The sequence below is a fragment of the Artemia sp. Qi Xiang Cuo genome, chromosome 13 (assembly GCF_049724085.1).
Source record: "Artemia sp. Qi Xiang Cuo chromosome 13, ASM4972408v1, whole genome shotgun sequence".
NCBI lineage: Eukaryota > Metazoa > Arthropoda > Branchiopoda > Anostraca > Artemiidae > Artemia > Artemia sp. Qi Xiang Cuo.
In genome coordinates this window covers 20,177,107-20,198,591 of record NC_142806.1, presented here as the reverse complement: position 1 = coordinate 20,198,591, position 21,485 = coordinate 20,177,107, and the positions used below count along the sequence as shown (strand labels likewise).

General features: G+C 33.7%; 1 protein-coding gene across 1 annotated transcript in view; it reads left to right on the top strand.

Annotated features, from left to right (window-relative positions):
* Nucleotides 1–21,183, top strand: part of LOC148945058 (E3 ubiquitin-protein ligase RNF19A-like) — an 86,621-nt gene extending 65,438 nt beyond the window's left edge. The window contains exons 7-13 of the mRNA XM_089099207.1: nucleotides 989–1,133; nucleotides 4,438–4,669; nucleotides 10,333–10,525; nucleotides 13,953–14,085; nucleotides 16,986–17,133; nucleotides 19,818–19,976; nucleotides 20,660–21,183. Coding sequence (XP_088955333.1) covers nucleotides 989–1,133; nucleotides 4,438–4,669; nucleotides 10,333–10,525; nucleotides 13,953–14,085; nucleotides 16,986–17,133; nucleotides 19,818–19,976; nucleotides 20,660–20,890 — 1,241 coding nt within the window. The 3' untranslated portion in view covers nucleotides 20,891–21,183. The remainder of the gene's footprint in view (nucleotides 1–988; nucleotides 1,134–4,437; nucleotides 4,670–10,332; nucleotides 10,526–13,952; nucleotides 14,086–16,985; nucleotides 17,134–19,817; nucleotides 19,977–20,659) is intronic.
* Nucleotides 21,184–21,485: the final 302 nt, after the last annotated feature.

Sequence of the window (21,485 nt, the reverse complement as noted above, 5' to 3'; positions counted from 1 at the left end):
TCAGTATGAAACTAAGTAATAAAAACAAACCCACAAAAAAGGGTAAAACAAGCAAAAAGTAGATCGGTCTATACTTTACGACAAAAGTTAAAACTAAAGCTAAACTGTAGCCTTTTTATAGAAAATTTTCTGTCTTTGGCCATCCTTTCAGTGATTTTGGTACATATTAGAATTTCTCCAATAGGAATAGTGATTTATTTTTATATGAGTTATTCCCTTTATACGCGGACAAATTTCCAATGATAAAGCATCTTTCATTCATGTTATTCAATCATCCATGTATTTACTACTAAATATAAGAAAAAAAACTGTATAATAATTTGTAAACTCAGATTATCTACAGTGAGTTTTTGTACCAATCTAAGGGAAGTGGCTTTTTTATTTTAAAGTAAACTCAGTAAGTAAGTAAGACGACACTAGACCCTTTTAGAGTCCAAACCGGCGGTGCTGATCTCCGTTTTGTGGCCCTTCAGCCAGGAAGTGCAATGGGGGTCGGGGGCCAACTATCCTGTGATTTCACACACCCTTCCTGCTTACCTTCCCCAGAATTATCCAGGTACTCATTTAAAGCTGGGTCGACTCTGGCTGAGCTTAAAGAGTCACGCCACTGACCCCCGTCCCAAATCAAGTAACTGACTATACCTGGGATCGATCCCGTGCCCCTTGGACAAAGAACTCTCAAACCAGCATACCAACTACTAAGGGGGAGGTATATTCATTAAACAGCGAAAATGGTGATACTTCAGTATCAACAGTATCAATCCAGGTAACATCTTTGATTTTTTCACTATTATTTCTTTTTTTTGGGGGGGAGGTTTTTAGGACCATTAGGAGGGAGTGGGGATTGTTATGTGTGCACTTGCGTGTAAGCATGTTGGAGTATCTGATTATAGCATTGACAGGTATACGCGCAGAACTTTTTATATTCAGAATTCCCTAATGATAAAGAATGTGACTTTGAGTTATTTACGATTTTCCCTCCTTTTAGAAGACAAGCTACGAAAATGCCCGCGGTGTCAAATTATAATTATGAAAGTGGACGATGGCTCATGCAATCATATGACCTGTGCGTGTTGTGGATCTCAGTTTTGTTGGCTATGTATGAAAGAAATTACTGACTTACACTACCTTAGGTAAGCTCCATATTCTTATACCTACCCTGTCCCTCTGTATACTTCTATCTATACAATACTTAATATGTATGTGTTACTTTACAAATACTTACTAATACCGTGAACTTTTATATATGTCTATCGACATATTACCTATTATCTATGTGTTACTTTACCAATACTCGCTTTATACTGTTCTTACACTTACCGGAAGTCCTTAGTCAGAGCCTGTATATCCAAATTATGTTTCAGTTTATACCAACCTATGCTTGTACATATTTATTTCTTGTTAATTATGTATTAAATAATTCATACTTCCATAATTTCTGAGCCCATACTGGCTAAGCATGGCAAAATGAAAAATTATAAGGAAGAAAAAGACGAGGATTTCACAGCCAGTGAAAAAAAGGAGAATCGATTACAAATATATTGGTCAAGCCCTCTGCTCAACTGTTCTTAATGCAAAATTAGAAGTAAAATTATAGCATTAATAGTACAAAAATATAGTGCTAGTAAAAACATAGTGTTAATAGCATAAAAATATAGCGTTAGTAAAAGTATAGTGGTAAAATCATAGTGTTAATACTTAACAGTGTAAAGATATAAGATAAAAGGATAAAGATCCTCCTGAGACATTACTGGCGCATAGGGCGTCGAGTCGACATTTCAGTTGCTGGGTGTTTTTACACGGACAAGTAGTAAGCTTGTTGCCCAACCTTGCTGCAACGGGGATCGAACCCTGGTGCTCCGGATTGGCAAGCAGAGGATCAATCCACTGTGCTAGAACAGGTTAGTATAGAAAAACAGTGTAATTAAAACTATAGTGCTATTATATAGTGGTAGTAGAGAAATAGTGTTAATAGTATAAAAACATAGTGTTAGTAGAAATATAGAAAAAGTTCACTGTACAAAGTAAAAACGATAATCCTTCAAAATAAACAATAAAATAAAAGAGCAAGTAACGGCGAAAGGATAACTGAACGAAAAAACAATCAGGCGTCGAATGGCAATTCAGAGATAGGAATTGATTTTATGTAAGTTATGAAATAAAGAACAACTTCGTCAAATGATCCGCTTAAGCGATGATTCTTAATTAATTTCTTAGCGGTTAGCGTTCAAAAAAGCATTGCTTAAAGTTAATTCCCATGTTTGAATAGCCATTCAGTATTAAATTTTGTATTCAGTTGCCCTTTCACCATTGCATAGAAAGGGCCTTCTTAGTCTTAGTGTTTGTTTGTAATTTTTTTGTTTTTTGTTCATTTAATCCTTTGTAATTTTATTTTTTACTTGTTATTTCCAATTTTCACCAAGTATAGTTGAACGAAGGTTGTGATCGAATTTGCATACTATTCTCGTTTTCTTTAGTGGTTGTGATTTGAAAGTGTCTGGTTTTTATTATAAGAAAAACCCTGTATTTTATAGGTTGCAACAGCATAAAAATGCAATAGCTTGTTCTTTTAAATATAATAGAAAACCAGAAACTTTCAAAACAGCCTTAGCGTAACATTTTTTTTTTACCTTCCACACCATAGTATACTTTTTGATCAAACGAAAATAATTAACACTTCTGTTGGAATTATGCAAAGTTTTCAAGAAATGATAGAAATTAAAAAAAGATATGTATGGTGGCATTAGTTCAATAGAGATGAAGGGGAAAATAGATTAATTCCGGAAAAGGGGGCACGTAATTTCAAACATTAATGTGTTGCATAATAGTCCAGGTGTCAACTTTAGACACCTTTAGACACCAACTTTAGACAAATAGTCCAGGTGTCAACTAGACCCTTAAGGTCCAAACCGGCAGTGCTGATCTCCGTTTCGTGGCTCTTCAGCCAAGAAGTGCAATTAGGGGTGGGGGGGGACCGCCCATTGTATTTCCATCGCAGCTAAACTAGCAAATAAAAGAATCTATTCAATATATAATATATAAGTTTTCTTGACGTTTTGCCAAATATAACCTTGGATTTACTCTATAGTTCAATCAGGTCTCTATCCTGGATTATTTTTCAGGGGGGGGGGAGTACAAAAGAATTTCTTCAGTGGGGGGGGGCTCCAAAAAGGCTTAAAAACGCGTCAAAAATCTGTTTACATTCATTTTTGTTACGTTTTTTACGAGTCGGACAAACATTTCGGGGGGGGGGTTCAAACCCCCTAACCATTCCCCCTGGATACGGCCTTGAGTTCAATAGATTTTAACCTTGTAATTTCAATCATGTGTCGTAACTAGGGCATATGTAAATTTTTCCAATAAATATAGTATATCATTTTTTGCTAGATCTCATTACCAAATTGAAATTATACCAGAGACAATATCAATGTAGTTCTGTATTGCTCATTCATGCTAGTTGCAGTTTTGTTCAGTGATACTAGGCAGTTACTAAGATGAGTTTTATTCATTTGTCTTTGTTTTTTTATATGTTGTATTTAATTTAGCTTATATCGTGTTTTTTTTCGTTGATAAAGACCCCCGGATGTGGAATCAAAATACTCGGATCTTTGTCTGTTTTTTTCCTTATGTGTTCCATTTAAATTTACTTTAACTTTCAGTTAACTTTAAGGCTCCCGGACGTGGAGTCGAAATATTCGGATTTTTATTATTTAAAGTATTTTAATTATTTTTTTTGTTTGTTCCTGTAATTTTTAAAATATTTTATCCATTTTCTTTCTATATTTTCATTTATGAAATTCTGTAATCTATTCTCAGCATCTACTGCAAGTTTACTTCCAACTTACATAGATCATTCTCGCGCCAGCTATGAATGCTGGTGCCAGTGATATTATACGCGGATACCCATACTTTGTACACACAGTTTGAGCATGCTCATGTTCGTAGTATTTTCTTGCGTTTCAACTAAAAAGTCGCTTCTAAAAACATCAAACGAGTTTCTCATTTTAAAGAAGGCTCTTTTTTTTTTAATCAATAGTTTTCTTCTGTTGGCTGTGTTTTCTTCTTTCTTTTCCCTCAATTACAAAGTCGACTCTTTCGCAGATTTTGTGTTTTATAATTAAATAAATTTGAACTAAATACTTCTTTTAAAAATAATTAAGAATGAATTGCAGCCACAGAAAATGCCCAAAATTGCAGCCCCGAAAGTGACATTAAATATAAACGTACTATTAACATTGTTTTCTTACTTTTTTTTTAAAGAAATTATTCTTTAGAATCTTTTAAAAATACTTTAAAGAATTTTCATTCTTTCAGATATCAATTGGAAGTTAAATAGCAGCTTCAATTGGTTATTCTCGCTAGAAAAAACTTGGTTTTTCTTTTTGAACAGTTTTCCACCCAGTCCAAAAATTTGTAAAGCTATTATTTCTCTTTCAGCCCATCTGGCTGCACTTTTTGGGGGAAAAAGCCATGGTCGAAGAAAAAGAAGATTTTATGGCAAGTTGGTATACTCATTGGGGCTCCTGTAGGAATTGCACTGCTTGCTGGGATTGCTGTACCTGCAATTATAATTGGCTTACCTGTTTGGGTAGCTAGAAAACTTAGTGCCAAGTCAAAAAAGAAGAAAAAGATGGGTAAAGCTGTTGTTGGATCAGCTGTCATAGCAACTGTAAGCATCTTTCTATTTGATTTTTTTTTCCTTCTATCATAGAAATAAAGCGTCTTTAGCGTAAATATAGATCAAATAAATAAACAATTATTTTTAACAAATTGACTTTCTATTCATAAATATAAGGTTAGTTTAGAAAGTATATAACGACGGGCCAAATTTTATTAAAGGTAATTAACTAAGTAAATGTTTGTCATGTTGTATATTAACTAAAAAAAAAATTCATGTTGTAGATTTATATTTGATTTATAGTTGTATTAAAAGGGACTAAGAGCAAGGGCGTGTCCTGTATTTTTTTTCGGGCGAGGGGGTACAAAAAAACTGTACAAATTGTATCAAAAGTCGCTTATGTGTTTTTTTTACTTTTGTACGAGTCAAAAAAAAAGAATTCACGGGTTGGGGAGGGGCAAACACGGTATCCCCCTTGATTATGCTTTGCTTAACGGGGAAAGAGGTTTTGCCAAAGAGAAGAAGAGGGGGTAAGCTTCCAACAAATCTATGACAAAAGCATATTTTAATCTCTTTGCTATTACTATTACTAGTACTCACTGCGACACCAAGCCGCCTGAGGCCAACGCTGCTACGGACGCTCCTCTTAATGGTTAAACAATCCAAAGAATCGGATTTCATTTCACTGTCCTGGGTACTTCAAATTTACCCTGCTATTCTCATTCTAGACTACACAAAAGAGTTTCGAAAGTCAGGAATGTATAACGGTGCTCGTAGAGGTGTGGAGAGACAGTTTATTTCTCCCCTCTGGACGAGATTGCTTAAAAAAATAGTTTAAGAAGGTGTAACTTTACCTTGAACGTATAATTTTCTTTGGGAATTAACAGATTGTTGATACTCGAATAATTATGGATTGGAAAAGTTGTCAAACGTACCTGATTAGTTTTAATGACATATTGGATTCATGGTTCATCGTCGCAAGACTGGCATAATGCGGAATAAAAACAGTGGTTATTATTCACGGAATTATAGGGGGTGGTGGGGGGTAAACCGACCAGTTATCCATGATAAAATAGAAAATAGCTATAAAATAGAAATAAAAAGGTATTTTTCAAAATCTGGTGGAGGTGGCAATTGGTTTTGTTAAGTTTTTTTTAACTGTTAATTTTCCTGACATTTCAAAGGAATTAGTTTAAAACTCATTAGTCTGTGTTTCATGTATTTTCATAAGCGAATGATATTATTTTCTAAAATACCAAGGTTACTGAATCCGAAGTCTGATGGTTTGGATTGGTTAAGTGGAAACTGATCATAAAAAAAAATTGGAAAAAATAGAAAAAAATATCTAAACCCAAACGGGCCTGCCCATAACAAAGGCGAGTAGTAAATCTTGTAAGCAATGGATATTTAGAAACACAGTGGAAGGAAGAAGATGAAAGAAGTGAATATTATTTTTAAGTGAATCAGGCACGTACGGAGGAATTTGTTTTGGGGGGCCCAATTTGTTTCGGGGGGGGGGGGCAAATCCTTCAAACCCATTATTATGTGAGAAAAATCAGAAAAATATGGGAAAATGAAAAAAAATCGTGAGATTTCGGGGGGCCCGGGCTCGGAGGCCCCCCTGCGTACTTCCCTGAAGTGAATCTTCGTTTGTTTTGAAGAGCTACTTCGTTATATTTTAAGTTTTCTACTTGTGTTTTAGATTTTGCCAACAGTCTCAATAAGCGTTGTCTCATTAACTAAACAAAACTTACTACTACTAATGACAACTCACTGCTGCACTCAGCCACCTGAGGGTAACACACCTGCGAACGCTCCTTCTTCATCCCAATCTTTTCAATGGCTCCTTCTACACATTCTCATGAAGTTCCTATTTCCCTTAAGCCTTTCCTTACGACCAGGGTTGCCACGTGTAACATAAAAGTGCTATTTTAGCATTCTTTCGTTATGTGTAGCACTGTAGCACGTCCTCAGGGTTGCCATCTGTAACATGAAAGTGCTATTTTAGCACTATTTCAGTCAGTTTTGATTCTAGCACCGAATATCGCTATGTAGCAGGCAAATTTGGATAATTGTAGCACTTTAGAAACTGACTGTGGTTGCAACCCTGCTTGCGACATCGACCCACGCCATTCGGGGGCGACCTTTTTTTTGTTTGGATACGGACAATATTGGGCTCTATCATCCTTCATTCGCAGAAGGTGCTTTAAAGATCTCAACCTTTCTCTCTTTATAGCTATAGAAAGCTGGATTGAACCATATTTTTCGTACAGCTTACTGTTTGGTCATTCATTCGGGTCCCCTAACCAAAAAAGAAAAGATGCTATTGCATTATATTTGCAACGACTGAAAGAAAATTCTTGAAAATCATGGTTTTGAGGCTAGAATAGATTTAAGATGGGTCTAGGGAAGAAGAAGAAGCCAAAAAATGTTTTCTTTTTGATGTTTTTAAGTCTATGCAAGAAAAGTTAGCCAATACCCTGACTTTTTGATGCCTGATAACTTTCTACGGGAAACTTTAAGCCAGGAAAAAAAACAGAAATTTAAATTCCACTTGATCTGTTCTTTAGTACAATTTAGTGAGACATTTGACCAAAGTACTAAAAAGTTTACTTTTAGAAATAGCTAAAAAAACTGAATTGACTGAATTCTAACAAAAAAATCAATCTGAAAATCTTTAACTAACTTATTTAATAAAAAAATATAAGTCTAGCAAGTCTGTAATACATGAATCTGTTTCTTGCAACAGGCAGGACCTCGATCCCGAAAGTTTCTAGGCGTAGACTTTTCGAAAACTTTTAGATGTTATTAGATTTTCTATTATGTTATTATTTCTTTTTTATTTTAATTTGTGTATTTCAAACAGAGCAGTCACAAGTAGTTGCCGCTGAAACCAATTCTGCGCAAAAAAAATGTATTTTTTTTCCTGTATAAATTTTCAAGCTATTAAAAAATAAGATTCAGTCACAATATTTCTTACAAGTAAATTTTTTGTTTCTGTCTTTCATTAGTGGGAAATATAAGGCATAGTCTTCATTTCTGTGTGTAAAAATACATATCAAATGCTACTTCACTGCTGCTTTTATAGTTTCTACCTTTTTCTCTTTTTTTTAAGTAACTACCTTGAATTTTTCCTTGTATTCTCTTGTATTATTGGTTTTGAGAATCAGACGTAAGTTTTCAGTTGAAAATTAGTGACGTTTCTTGTTGATAATAACGTAAACATAGGAGTAAGCATCTGTACAACTTTTTACTCAATCGTTCCGATCTTGCCAACGTCGTATCGGATGTTCTCACACTTCTGAGATAACTATTAAAAATGTTTTGCTAAACTGTTCTCAAAGGGGAGGGGGCAGCAGGTTAATATAGATCAGGAGTATCAGAGTGTGACTGAACATGCTTTGACATAGCTACTGGCTATTGGTATTATCTAAGAAGTTGGGAAATGCCAGACAGTAGGGGTTCTGGCCTTTCTTGCGCCCGGGGCATAATCTTGATTAGCACCCTCCCCTCTTCCGTATCCCAACAAAATTGCAGGCCAAGTTTTAACAGAATTTTTATTTGTTAATAAAATTATTTTCAAATAATTGTTTAAATCATTATTAATTATTCTATTCATTATTATTGTTTTTTTTAATATTTTTCTTTTATTATTTGATTAATAATTTATTGATTAATTATTTGTTAATTATTTTCATTTATTATCTGCACCCTCTGCTTTATTTCGATAAAAATAAAATTTCAAAATGATTATCACCGTTAGATTATTTATTTCAAATTTTGTGCAATTTAAAATTCGTACAGATTTGTTTCCATAGTAACATTTCGATATTGAGACTACTAAAGAAAATAGTCATCATTTCTAAATCAGCTACAAATGGTAATATTTTCTCGCTAGACAGTTTTTTTAGGAATGTTTTTAGGCTTTTGGTTACTATGGACAGTTTTACCTTTTGGACCCCATTAGGGGCTTTAAATTGAATTTCCTCCAGAAGCAATTATTGAATTATAAAAGAAGACAAAAAAGGCGTCAAGTTATGTTTTCACTTTCATTCTAGCTAAATTATGTAGTCAACTGCAAATTTATGCCTTAATAAATCCTTACATCTGCTATTGGCTGCACTAAACAGTGGCTGTACATCAGCCATTGAAATTCTGCTGTCTAAAGTAAATGAATAAAATAATTGGAGAATTATTAATCATCATACCTTGCGATAGCGTAGTGGATACAGCTGCGCCGCCTTGTTGAAGGCTAAGCGGTTCAATCCCATGTGTCGCAAGGGATTTTCTCTTGCTTCTAAAATTTGGTTATATTTTTTTTTTTTTTTCATAATTTCCCTCTTTACTTTCATTTGAAGAAACCTCTTTTTTTATTTAATTTTTATTTGTTTTTAATACCATATCACGGTTTACCCTAAACGGGAGGATAGGTACCATCCCCTCAAACACAACTCTTGTAACCGTTTTAACTTTTGTAACTCTTGTAACCACAAGTTTAATTTTTACAGAATAAGGCTTTGAGAAAAAGAGCTCAATGGTTATCAATATTATATTTATAAGCACATGAAAGTTTACCACATATTTTTTCTATGAAACTTTTTTCATTTTAACAATTTCTTGAGCAAATTTTCCTCCCCAAAATCTATTCAAAAATCTTTAAAGTTTGAATAAATTTTGCTTCCAAAAATTTTTACAAAGCATGTTTGTTGTACTTTTTTTGTCTTTTTTTTAAATACGAAAGCTGAACGATTTATAGCAAATTGTGACGCTTGAATATGTGAATCTTTGACTTGCACCCTAATTTTATTGTATTATTTTCTGAGATGTTTTACTTATGTTCGCTTTCCTCATTTATACTATAGTTTTTGTTTCATTCTTAGTCTAAAATCGAAAATTTAGACTTTAACATTTTGTTCAACTTTATGTTCCAACGCAAAAGAATACGCATCTGAAAACCTAAGGTGAGAAATAGGTTTTTGACGAAACAAAAGGTCAGAAATAAGGTTTTGACGAAAAGGGTTCTTATTATATCTTATTATATATTATATAATTATTCTTGAATTTCATGGCATAAACTGTATACAAAATAACTTAAACGCCAAAACCTTTCCTTCTTTCTAAGCATTTATCTATATAGACGATTTGAGTTGCTCTGTTAGGGTTACAACGTTAAAGAATGTCAGGATGTTGCAAATAAATCCTTTGTAAGTTTTTTCCCCGTGAAATCAGAAAGTACCGAGAACTCCCGGAGAAAACGGTCTACATTTTACAAACATTCGCTTTGAGGGAGGGACACGCTTACGCCCTTTCAGATATCGCTCTTTCTATTAAATACCTTTTTTTAGGTTTAAATTGGATCGCAATTTACCCTTTGTTGTAGACATCAATATAAAACCGTACCCAGTAAATAAAATTTTGAAAAAATGTCTCTCCGAAACCAGATACTACCAGGTTATAATATTTCTGAATTGCCAACCAGCCCCTGCCAACACTGAATTTCTTGACCCTTGAAAATAAAACCTACCTTGGTTACTAACTCTGTATGTAAATCACGAGATCCATTCGTTAGTATCGGTCTTCGTTTGGCCTTATTAACTTCAACCAGTTTCTACGATCTGCATTTTGTACCGATATGTTTACTATTTTTTTTTATATATTCTGTTTACTACGATTTAGTTTACTATTTTTACCTGTAAGAAATATAATTTTTTCAGGTTCTAGTGAGCCCATTTGTGGCAGTTTTTACTGTGGCCCTCGGTGTACCAATTTGTTTGGCCTATGTTTATGGTGTTGTGCCAATATCTTTAATGCGAAGTGGTGGATGTGGCGTAACTAATGAAAATGAGGAAGAAATTGACTTAGAAAATGAACCTGATATATTGGCGTTTGGAAATGAAAACCGGCTAGGTAAGTTTTCGGTAAATTTTTACCAAATCATTTTATTGACTTACAAATAAAGTGAATATACCACTCGATGCTTTTTTTTATGCTCTTCCCCCCCACTATATATTCCAATTCAGGGTATATATTTGCACATTAGGGGGGTGGGGGCAAATTTTATTATTGGTATGAGTGGGAGGTAAGTTAAAACTTTACCCCCACCCCCTAATGTGTAAATATATACCCTGAATTGGTATACAGGGGTGGGGGACACTCAGGACTCACATAGTTGTTTTCAGGATCCTTAATTATTTCCAAATTCAAGATAACGCATAATATTAAACTGTACGCAATTTGCATTACTATAAGCGCATAACCCAGTACACTGTTAGCCTTTTGTTATATTATTAAATAAAAAAAAACAAGTTTTTTTTAACTGAAAGTAAGGAACGACGTTTAAACTTCAAATGAACAGAAATTATTCCGTATATGAAAGGGGCTGTCCCCTCCTAAACGCCTCGCTCTTTACGCTAAAGCTTTTTATTGTTTTAAAAAAAATAGATTTGTGAGAAAAAGTCAAACTTTAGCGTAAAGAGCGAGGCGTTGAGGAGGGGACAGCCCCATTCATATACGGAATAATTTCTGTTCGTTATAAGTTTTAATGTCACTCCTTACTTTAAAAAAAACTTGTTTTTTTTTATTTAATTTTTGAATGTTTTTGAATAATACAGGTTTTGATTTTGGCTCACCGTACATGAATAATTAAAATAAAATTTGAATATTAATTTTACTTTTATTTGGTTAAATGGCTTTCTCGAAAGTTGTTTAATTTTATTTATAAACGTTTTTATTAGTAATAAATATACGTAACTTAGATATACGAATTTCTGTATTCATATATTTTTAATACACATATTAGGGGGGTTCTCCCCCTAGTTAATACCTCGCTCCTTACGCTAAAGTTGGAATTTTCTTCCAATTCTATAAAAATGACCCTTAATCACAAAGGCTGTTAATTAGAATAAATAGCTCTTATGAAAGTACTAAATAATCTTTGGCTTAAAGAGCGAGGTATTGACTAGGGGGCGAACCCAATCATATACGCAATAATTTCTGTTCGTTTTAAGTTTAATGTTGCTCCTTGCTTTCAGCTGAAAAAACCTGTTTTTTGTTTAATTTCTGATCGTTTTTTAAATAATGCTGCGAAATCCAGCGCCCCTTCATAGAAAACATCCTCCATGGAAAGATCCTCCTCCGTAAATCTCCTACTCTGACCCCTCCTTCGCACCAGAAAAAAATCCCTCCTGAAAAACGTCTGTATGCTTCCCAATAACTAATACTATATCTATATGTAAACAATGGGCAAAGTTCATGACTTGCAGCCCTTCCCCCAGGAACTGTGGGGGATTAAGTCATCCTCAAAGACATATTTATTAAATTTCCGACTATTTTTTACTGTTTTTTTTTATTTAGTTTCTGATCGTTTTTTTAAATAATGCTGGAAAATACGGCACCCCCTTCATAGCAATGTCCCTTCCCTCATGAAGACTTCCTCCATGGAAAGAACCTCCCACATAGACCCCTGACCCCCCCCCCCCTACTACCAGAAAAAATCCCGATTGAAAACGGCTGTATACTTCCCAATAACCAATACTATGTGTAAACATTGGGTAAAGTTCATAACTTTCAGCCCTCATCCGGGGACTTTGGGGGATTCACTCATCCTAAAAGACATAGCTATTAAATTTTCGACCATGCTTAACAAAATGGCTATCTCAAAATATTGATCGGGTGACCTTGGAAAAAAAATGAGCGCGGGAGGGGACCTAGTTGCCCTCCATTTTTCTGGTCACTTAAAAAGGGCACTAGAACTTTTAATCTCCGTTCGATTGAGTCTTCCCAACATGTTCTAGGACCACCGGGTCGATGCAATCACCCCTGGGAGCACAAAAAAAACAACAAATATACAAATAAACCCCCGATCTTTCTTCTGGCAAAAAAAAAATACAAAATTCTACATTTTTGCAGATATGAGTTTGAAACCTCTACAGTAGAGTTTTCTAATACACTAAATTCGATGGTTTGATTTTCGTTAAGATTGTATGATTTTTTAGTGGGCGTTCCCCCCTTTTGTAGAAAATCGGGTAAGTTGTATCAGGTACATAACTTTTGTCGGGTAAGAATGAAAGTTATATATTTGAAGTTAAATCTTATGTTGTATCTATTGGTTTCAAAATTCCGTTTTTTAGAGTTTCGGTTACTATTGAGCCGGGTCGCTCCTTACTTACAGCTCGTTACCACGAACTGTTTGATAAGCATCTTAGGAGCTGAATTTGTTGCTATCTAATAGTTTAGGCTAAAGGCCATAAGAAATAGTCAATAATTATTGATATTAATTTGGTTCTGGAACAGACCCATTGTATTTGTTATTTTGTGAGTTTCGATTTGAATTTTCATTGGAGACAGCTAGTAAAATGAGGATTTATAAGGTAATCACTAGGAATTTTAAGTAATTAGTTCTACATATCATTAGGGGTCATTTGCATAAAACCTCTGAAATTTTATTCAGTGGCGTCAATTGGGAAAGCAAGAAAGGGAATTTTAACCCGTTTGTCTTAAAAAATACCTTTAGGGGGGGGGGGGTTCCATTGAGAATGCCTTTTATTGGTATTATCATTGAAAAAACGGAAAAAAACCTCCTCCCGAGATTAAAAAAAATATCCCCTCCAAATTTTCATGAATTAAAGCCATTGGTCGATTTTGATTCACGTCACTTAAATGCAGGAGTATTCACAAAATGAAAAATAACATACTAGATATCTATTTGAAGATTGAAGTTAGAGATGTATATCCAATGAGGAGTGAAGTTTCTGTCATTAATTTGTGTGAAGTTTCAATTTGAAGCTCCGATGCAGAGAGCTAAATGCAAAGAAGAGTGCTGTAGAGGCAGAAGTTGAAGACTTAGGGTGTGTGCCAGAACATACTAGCAAATAAGTAATTATCAATTTAATGATTATTATCATTTCTTGATATTCATAAATATTAGTTATTATTCATAATTAATTATTTTTCATACTGTTCGTCCCAGAACAACAGATGACACAAAAGTATATGCATTTTGTATTACTAAAAGTTGAGAACGGATTGTGATGTTAGACCCTTTCATGTATTAAGCATTTTTGGGACTGAATTGGTTGTTATCTCTTATTCTAGACTGAATTTAATAACATATTTAACGGTCAATAATCTATAGTTAGTTCTGGAACATCCCCATAGATATGAGAAGCATGAACCTTTTCATACTTAATTTAAAAATTTCGTCCGTAATATAAAATGTAGTTGTTTTGGAGATTGAGGTAATATTACTTGTTTGGAGATTGAGGTAATAATAAACATATTGAGGTAATATGTTTTGGAGATTGAGGCATAAATACTCAAATACGTTCTATTTTAGAGTCCTTTAATGAGAGGAAAGGGTCAGTGTCTGGCTGTGACGCAACTTACAATGCCAAAGATGGAGATGAACTTCCTGTTGAATATCAAAATAGAAGTGTAATTCCCCATGATGCCAGTGGTTACTGTCTTAAGTAAGTTTTGTTTTTGCTTGGGCTAATATTTTAAATTGGAGTGGGATAATTTAACCAAGCAAAGTGATTATTTTGTTTTTACCATTATTAACAGTAAAGGTGATTATTTTTCTACTGAATACCGAAATAGAAGTTTAATACCACCCCGCGACACTAGTAGCTGTTGTCTCAACTGAGTTTTGTTTTTCCAACTGAGCTACTGTTTTAAATGGAGGAGAGGTGAGGCAGTGGTAAAGTAATTAAGTGGTAAAGTGGTAAAGTGGTAAAATGGTAAAGTGGTAAAGTAATTAAGCTAAGTATTAGTATCTCTATTTTGAACAACTTATTTTACCAGAATATGTGAAGTTTAATACCATGCTGTGACAAAGTATCTACTGTCTTAACAATTTTTTTCTCCTTGAATTACCATTTCTGAGGAGGGTTGTGGAGTGCTAAAGCCTCTAATGCAAGTATTAGTATCTGGCTGGCTGTGAAAAAACTTATATTACCAGAAAAGTTGATCATTTTTCACTCACTACCAAAATAGAAGTGTAATACCTTGTTCCATCCCTTGTTACTCTCTTAATTGAGTTTCTCTTTTTTCCTTTGATAACTATTTAAAATGCGGGGGAGGGCTGAATTAACCAAGCAAAGTGTCTCTACCCGACTATGGATTAACTCATATTACCAAAAAAGGGGATTTTCCCCCTTTGGAATACTAAAATAGAAGTGTAACACTCCGCGACCCCTGTAGCTACTGTCTTAAATGTTGTCCCCCACGACACATCTGGCTACTGTCTGAAGTTTTTTTTACTATTACTATGAAGGGGGGGGGTCAACAGTAACGTAACTGTGTCGAGAATTGGTGCTTTTAATGAAGCTTACACAGTGGGTGGCTTGTAAAGTGGTCAAACTGTAGGTGTTAGGATCTATTACTTATACTAGGTTAAATGTGTTCAAGTGGGATTTAAATATTTATTCTGCTTCCTCCATAAAGGTCTCATGTCACATGCCTACTTTAAAAATAGTTTACTACATGCTATGACAATATACTTCTTCCAGATAGACTCTGAATCTATCCAATGCCTAAAAAGGGACAAAGTGTGTATGTGGTAGAAATTTGTGTGGTGAGACATATTTTGTAGCTAGTGTGTGTGCTTTGATGTAAGATGCCACTCAAAGCATACGTTTTTTTAGTTTTGCTATTCTTGATCTCAAATGGTTTGACAAGACAGGGTTTCCTGTCAAGAAAAAGAAAAAAAGGGCAACAATCACTACTTTACCTCGTATTGACAACGTTGGACTTTGGATCTGCCTGGTTTGTTACGGCTACACAATTGTGTTGTGCACATTCTATGTCAGTTTTATTTTATGTAGCCAAATAGTGACTTGAAACCTTAATTTTGTTTCTGGCATATTAATCTTTATTGCTAATCTTTGTTGGATTTTATTATTTAGAGTTATAGAACACTGTTGTAGTTATAGTTTTTATTTTATATATTAATTATTAACAAAAATCTTAACAGAAACACATCCCCCTCCAAATGCCAAAGCACGATATGGAGGAGGGATTATCAAACAAATCAACGAAAAAATAGTAATAATTAACATTGACCTCAGAAGCGGTTTAAAAAACAAAACATAACAACAACATAATGTAACCTGCTTATAGTTATAGTATTATAATTATAAGCAGTATATATACTATAATTATATAGTGTTATAGTTATAGAAAGTTATAAATATTATTAAAGTATATTTTGTCAGTACGATACCTGAAGTACTTAGTTTCAAATTTTAGTCAGGATTATATATAAATAATAAATAAATAAATATATAAATAAATAATTTAGTCAGGATTACATATAAATAATATTTATAATTTGATAATATTTATAAAAAAATTATCATAAGTGGTAAAAAATTGAACATTGGAAGGAAACCTTGGGGTAAGATAAATAACTGTTTTGGCATGTTTTGCTAGTTTGGCATTACGTTTTTCTTATACATTTGCACATTTATTTATTTATTTTGGGACATTTATTACATATATTTTAATTTTTTGTTAAATTTTTAGAAATATGCTTTGCTTTTTTATTGGGAATTATGTTGAAAATTGGCTGGAGATTTTATAAGACAATGATTTTTTATTTTATTTTTTTTAGTAAGTTTCACAAAATTGCATGTTTCAAAAGGAATGTAAGCCAGGGAACCCCTTATTGAGTTGTGTTTCTTGATAGAAATAAGAAGAAAAAGAATCCTGAGTTTCAGGGTTCAACTGACGCCTCTCCTTCACGAACAAAATAAATTCATGAATAGTAAGGAGAAGAACAGCACCTCTTCAATATTTTCAATTCTCTTTTACAATTATTTTTAATTTTTATGCTCTTACAATTGTTACTAGTAATTGCCCTTTTTCTATTTTTGTTGAAAAAATGGAAGAATAAAAAAATTCAAAAATAATTTTGGTTTTTTAATATTGGGCTGAATTTCCAATAAGACACTATTTTATTTATTGATACTGTTTACTTAAAAAAGGAAAGAAAAAAATAATAAGAACTCGAGTTTTAAGTTTCGGCTGAATTTTCTAATAAGCAGATACTATTTTACTAATAAAAAAGGAACAAGAGATTTTGATTTATAAGCTTGGGTGGAATTTTCCCACCAGTTGAAACCATTTTACTAATAAAAACAGGAGAAAAGGAAATGAGCGAAAAACTAGAATATTGAGTTTTAAATTTTGAATAAATTTTCTAACAAGTCGCTGCTATTTTAATTAAAAAAAAAAAAACAATCAGGATTTTAAGTTTTTGCTAATTTTCCAACGAGTCGACACTATTTTGCCAATAAAAAATAAGAAAAATCCTCGATTGTAAGTTTAGGCTGAATTTTCCAATGAGCTGATGCTGTTGTTCTTATAGATACGAGGGTCCAAGTGAAACAACAGTGAAGAGATACAGTTTGACAAGTGAGACAGTTAGCCTTTCTGAGCGCTCTGTTACCCTTTCTTGCACAGATGATTGCTCCTCGTCCACAAGAGGTTTTGCTGGTTCCGTCCTCAATTATAAGGTTTGTATTGAAAATATATAACCAAGGTGCTAGTACTATCTTTGCATTATGTATAGTACAGTTTTTTTTTTAATAATGGCTAATTTATTAGGCTTGTATTAACCTTGGTTGTCACCAGAAGTACGTTTTTACTTGACTTAGTGCATTGTTTTGAAAATAGTAACCCATTTATACTACTACTACTACTAACAACTCACCGCACCACCAAGCCGCCTGAGGCCAACACAGCTACGCACGCTTCTCCTCCACCCCAATCTATTCAAAGCCTCCCTTTTTACACCCGCCCACGAAGATCCCATTTCCATTAAATCTTTCTTGATGACGTCCTCCCACCCCAGACGAGGACGACCTGCTTTCCGTTTAGCCCTAGACGGTTGGCCAAAAAGAACAATGTCATCCTTCATCTGCACAACGTGCCCTAGCCACCTCAACCTTTCTTTCATTATAACCCTAGAGAGCGGTATTGAACCACATTTTTCGTATAGCCTATTGTTTGACATACCCATTTATACGGTTTACATAAAAAGGCAGAACCATATTTACAAGTATGTTTGGATTGTTTTTAACAATTTTTTGAAAGTAGTTATTCCGTTATAAGGTTTGTATTAAAAATACAGACCAGGATTGCCACTATTAGTAGTTTTGTCAGATGTAAAATTGAAAATTTGCCGAAAGTGCACTTTTTCTTGTGCAAATGCGCCGATACGCAACCGCCTCAAAAAAAAATGCCCAAATGGTGCAAATATGCTCCATCTGCCACCTCTGACTAGTTGTACATTTTGACTAGTTTTAGTACAGTTTTTTTTTGGAAATAGTAACTCATTTATTTGACTTGCATAGGAATGCGAAACCAGGTTTCCTGCTAGCAGTATGTTTGTTCTATGTTTAGTATAAAAAATTCGGTAGGTGTTATTTGGCTATAAGGTTTTAAAAATTTATAACCAGGATTGCCACAGTAGTGCATTTGCGCCATTTTTTCTTTTTTTCAATGACTCAGTTATAAGGTTTTTTACAAGTTTATTTATTCTTTTTTTAATCAAAAGTTAATCTTATTCAGTATTTTCCTTTTGCTAGAAACATTAAATTTTGGAGGAATTATTTAAATTTCAAAGAATTGTGGGCTAAATTCAAATTTTCATATTCGTAAGGTCATATCCAAGGAAAGCGGAAACTAAGTCTGCACTATTTTTAATACACTTTTATGAGAATAGTGAATTTTTTCTGAAAAAGGTGCAATTACAGGCCATGTCTTATCTAAAGTTGTTCAATTCTTAAACAAACAGATCTATTGGTATAAAATAATGTTCAACAAGCTTTGAGTTCAAACCCAATTTTATTTTCGTATTTTCAAAACGTATGAAGCATATCAAGTCAAGGGTGTTAACCAGCCTTAATGCCGTTGCGCAAAAAAAACAAAAAAAAAACTATGTAGCTTAAATTAGAAAAATCCTGGGATGATTCTCATAATTTTCGCTTCTTCGTCCATAAAATTATGGAATTTAATAAAATTAAATAAAATTCCATAAAATTATGGAAAACGGTATACTCTCTGTAAAAGGTAGCTTAGAATTCTATTTGATAGACCAAGAGTAGTGTTGTTTCGTTAAAGCGTATTTTTATATATTTCCACTTGTCATTTTCCTTATACTCCTTTTGTTATTTTTCTATCTTTATATAGTTCTCAAAAACTTCGGGGGAGACAACAAAACAAGGTCTGGGTCTCTCTCCTCCTTCATTGTAATTTATTTCCCTACGTATGAGGGAAATTTATAGTTTCGCTATTTCTCAACTCTGAAAGGTGCACTGTTGCAATTTTAACCGAAGGCCTCGACCGAGTCCGTTGATTTTGAATTGAAGTTATCAAGTATTTTGCAGTAGGTTGCATATGGTTGCATCAAGACATGGCTACACCTGTCAATTTTTTACTAAAATTTGACCCTCTTTAGTAAGGAAAAAGATATTTTTATATATAAAAACTTTTTACCTTTTTTTCACTATGATTTACAGCTTAAATTTTGTGTAGGTAATATTTAACAAAATGATTTTATTATTGGTTCGAAAATTATTAGTATTCTAAGGTTTCAGGTCGGAACCACAAATTATTGATGCTTACGAAGATATCTCATTTCAATATTGTCGCAAACCTCAAAAGCCATCCGATTAGATGATTTGCTTTTCTAAAGGTGGACGATATCCAATGACATTGCGCGGGCGGAGCGTTATCCAATCCTAGCACGGACGTAGCTTTGTCCAACCAATAATATTGCATGACATTGGGTGGGCGGACGATTTTTGTTAAATAACCAAGAAAAACACTTTGGTCCACGTACTTTGCTCGGAGTAAGACATCTGGTGTAACCTAATAGATAATGCAGGCCGGAACTCTACAAAGCTCTAAGTAGAAACTACATTATAAATGCTTAGAATAAGATGTATAAACGTCTTCCCTTCAGTCGCAGGAATACATTTTGACTGCAATGAAAATGATTATTCTGGGGAGGCGGAAGGTGTTCCCTAGTTGGAGAGATTTTGAGCTACTTTTCTTTTATCTATAGTTTCTGAATAGAAATGTCTATATTTTTAAGCCTTTTACGAGGGAAGGAGTTGTCTCGCTGCTCTGGTTGTTCCTCTATCGCCAATAGTGAAAGACTTGTTTAAAATATTGTCTGGTTTTTGTTTTACAGTTCACCAATTCTCGGGGCCTTCCTTCGTCTTCCTTCACACCCGCAGAGGTTTACATTGATGGGCGATCTCAATCAGAGGGAGAGTCAGCTTCCAAATGTGGGGAAAATCTTATGAGAGATGGCTCGAAAAGAAGAACTGGAGTCACCTCTGAAAAGCAGGTATTTTGGAAAATTCTTTTTTCTTTTTTTTTATTACCTAAACACAAATGTTGTTCAATAAAGTTGATCTTGTAGGATTCAATATTTTCCATGCTTCTTTTCATTTTACTTGACCCTCTATTTATTCTCTTTCATTAAACAAATATTTTTTATGTAGCTATCTTTTGGGAATCTTTCTTTTTCCTTAAACTTACATTCAATTACTCCCTTTCATCATTTGCTGCTTTTCTCCTAAATAGACCTTATGCCCGAGTCCCAGATGCTACCCTAAAGAAACCTACCCCTTACTGAATATTTGCGGAAGGTAAACCCGTCGAGAACAAAACAGAAAGTATAATAATTTTATTGAATGATTGTTCTAAAGATAGTTTGATATTTGTTCTTTGTAATGTACTGGGAGATCTTGTAAACTCAACTTGATTGATGTCTGTTGAAGTATCAATGGGTATTATCATTTGATTAGATAAGTTAATAAATATAGAAAACATAAATAAGACATATCAGTCATATGTAACAATTCTCCATTTTTTTTTTTTTTTTTTTTTTTATTTTACCAAAAGTCTCTAAAACAATTTTCGTTTCTTTGTACATGTCTTGGCCGTTTATGGCCTACTTAAGCTTAGCTCTAAGTGGCTCAAATATAATTTCTGTTTTCCTTAACATTCTGTATTCTTTTGTTTAAGGTAACAATTGCTGAGGCGAGTCCCGATTATGCGGATGACGTTGATGTAGAAATATCTTACATTACACCGCCTGAAGGTGACCCATCTGATCTGATTAAAAAAGAGGATCTGAAGTCGTTGGCAACTGATATTGCATCTCGACTTTCTCAAGAGGTGACAAAGATGACAGGTGCTGACGACGACTGTGGTCTTTTTGCTGACAGCTGCTCCGGCCCTTTCAATGTGGGATAAGTCACTTCATAATTATTATGTTATCCCCTTTCCTGTGTGTCAAAATTTTTCCTTCTTTTTTCTTTCTGGTGTGCTTATATTTTGCATTTTGAGTATCTACTGGAGATCAGCGGTAGCAACTAGTCGGAAACAATAGGTATTCTTTAAACAGTGGTTCTTGAAAAAGTATTTCTGGGGGAGAGGGGGGATTTTGGTGAAGGCCTTGGAAAAGTTGTGTCCTGAAAGTATGCTTTATTTTCGTAGAAAGATTTCGCATGGATATCCAGCTTTTAACAAAACTGTTTTTCAAGTACTCTTTCCTATGCGTTTCCTCTACAAGAGTGAGCTGGGTGTCCCGGTATTTGTCCGAAGGAGAATTCCCACCCATATTCAATGCATATTCAATTATGTGTATAATTAAATAATTGATTATATTCAATTGTATTGGTATTCGATATTCTCGTTTATCCAGTTTAATCTCGTTTATCCAATATTCCATAATCATCAATTATATCAACTAAATATTCAATATAATTGATAATATTCAACTGTAGCCCAACTTCAAATTTAATTCTTCCTCATAAAACCCAAAACCTGATACTGTATTTGATTTTTT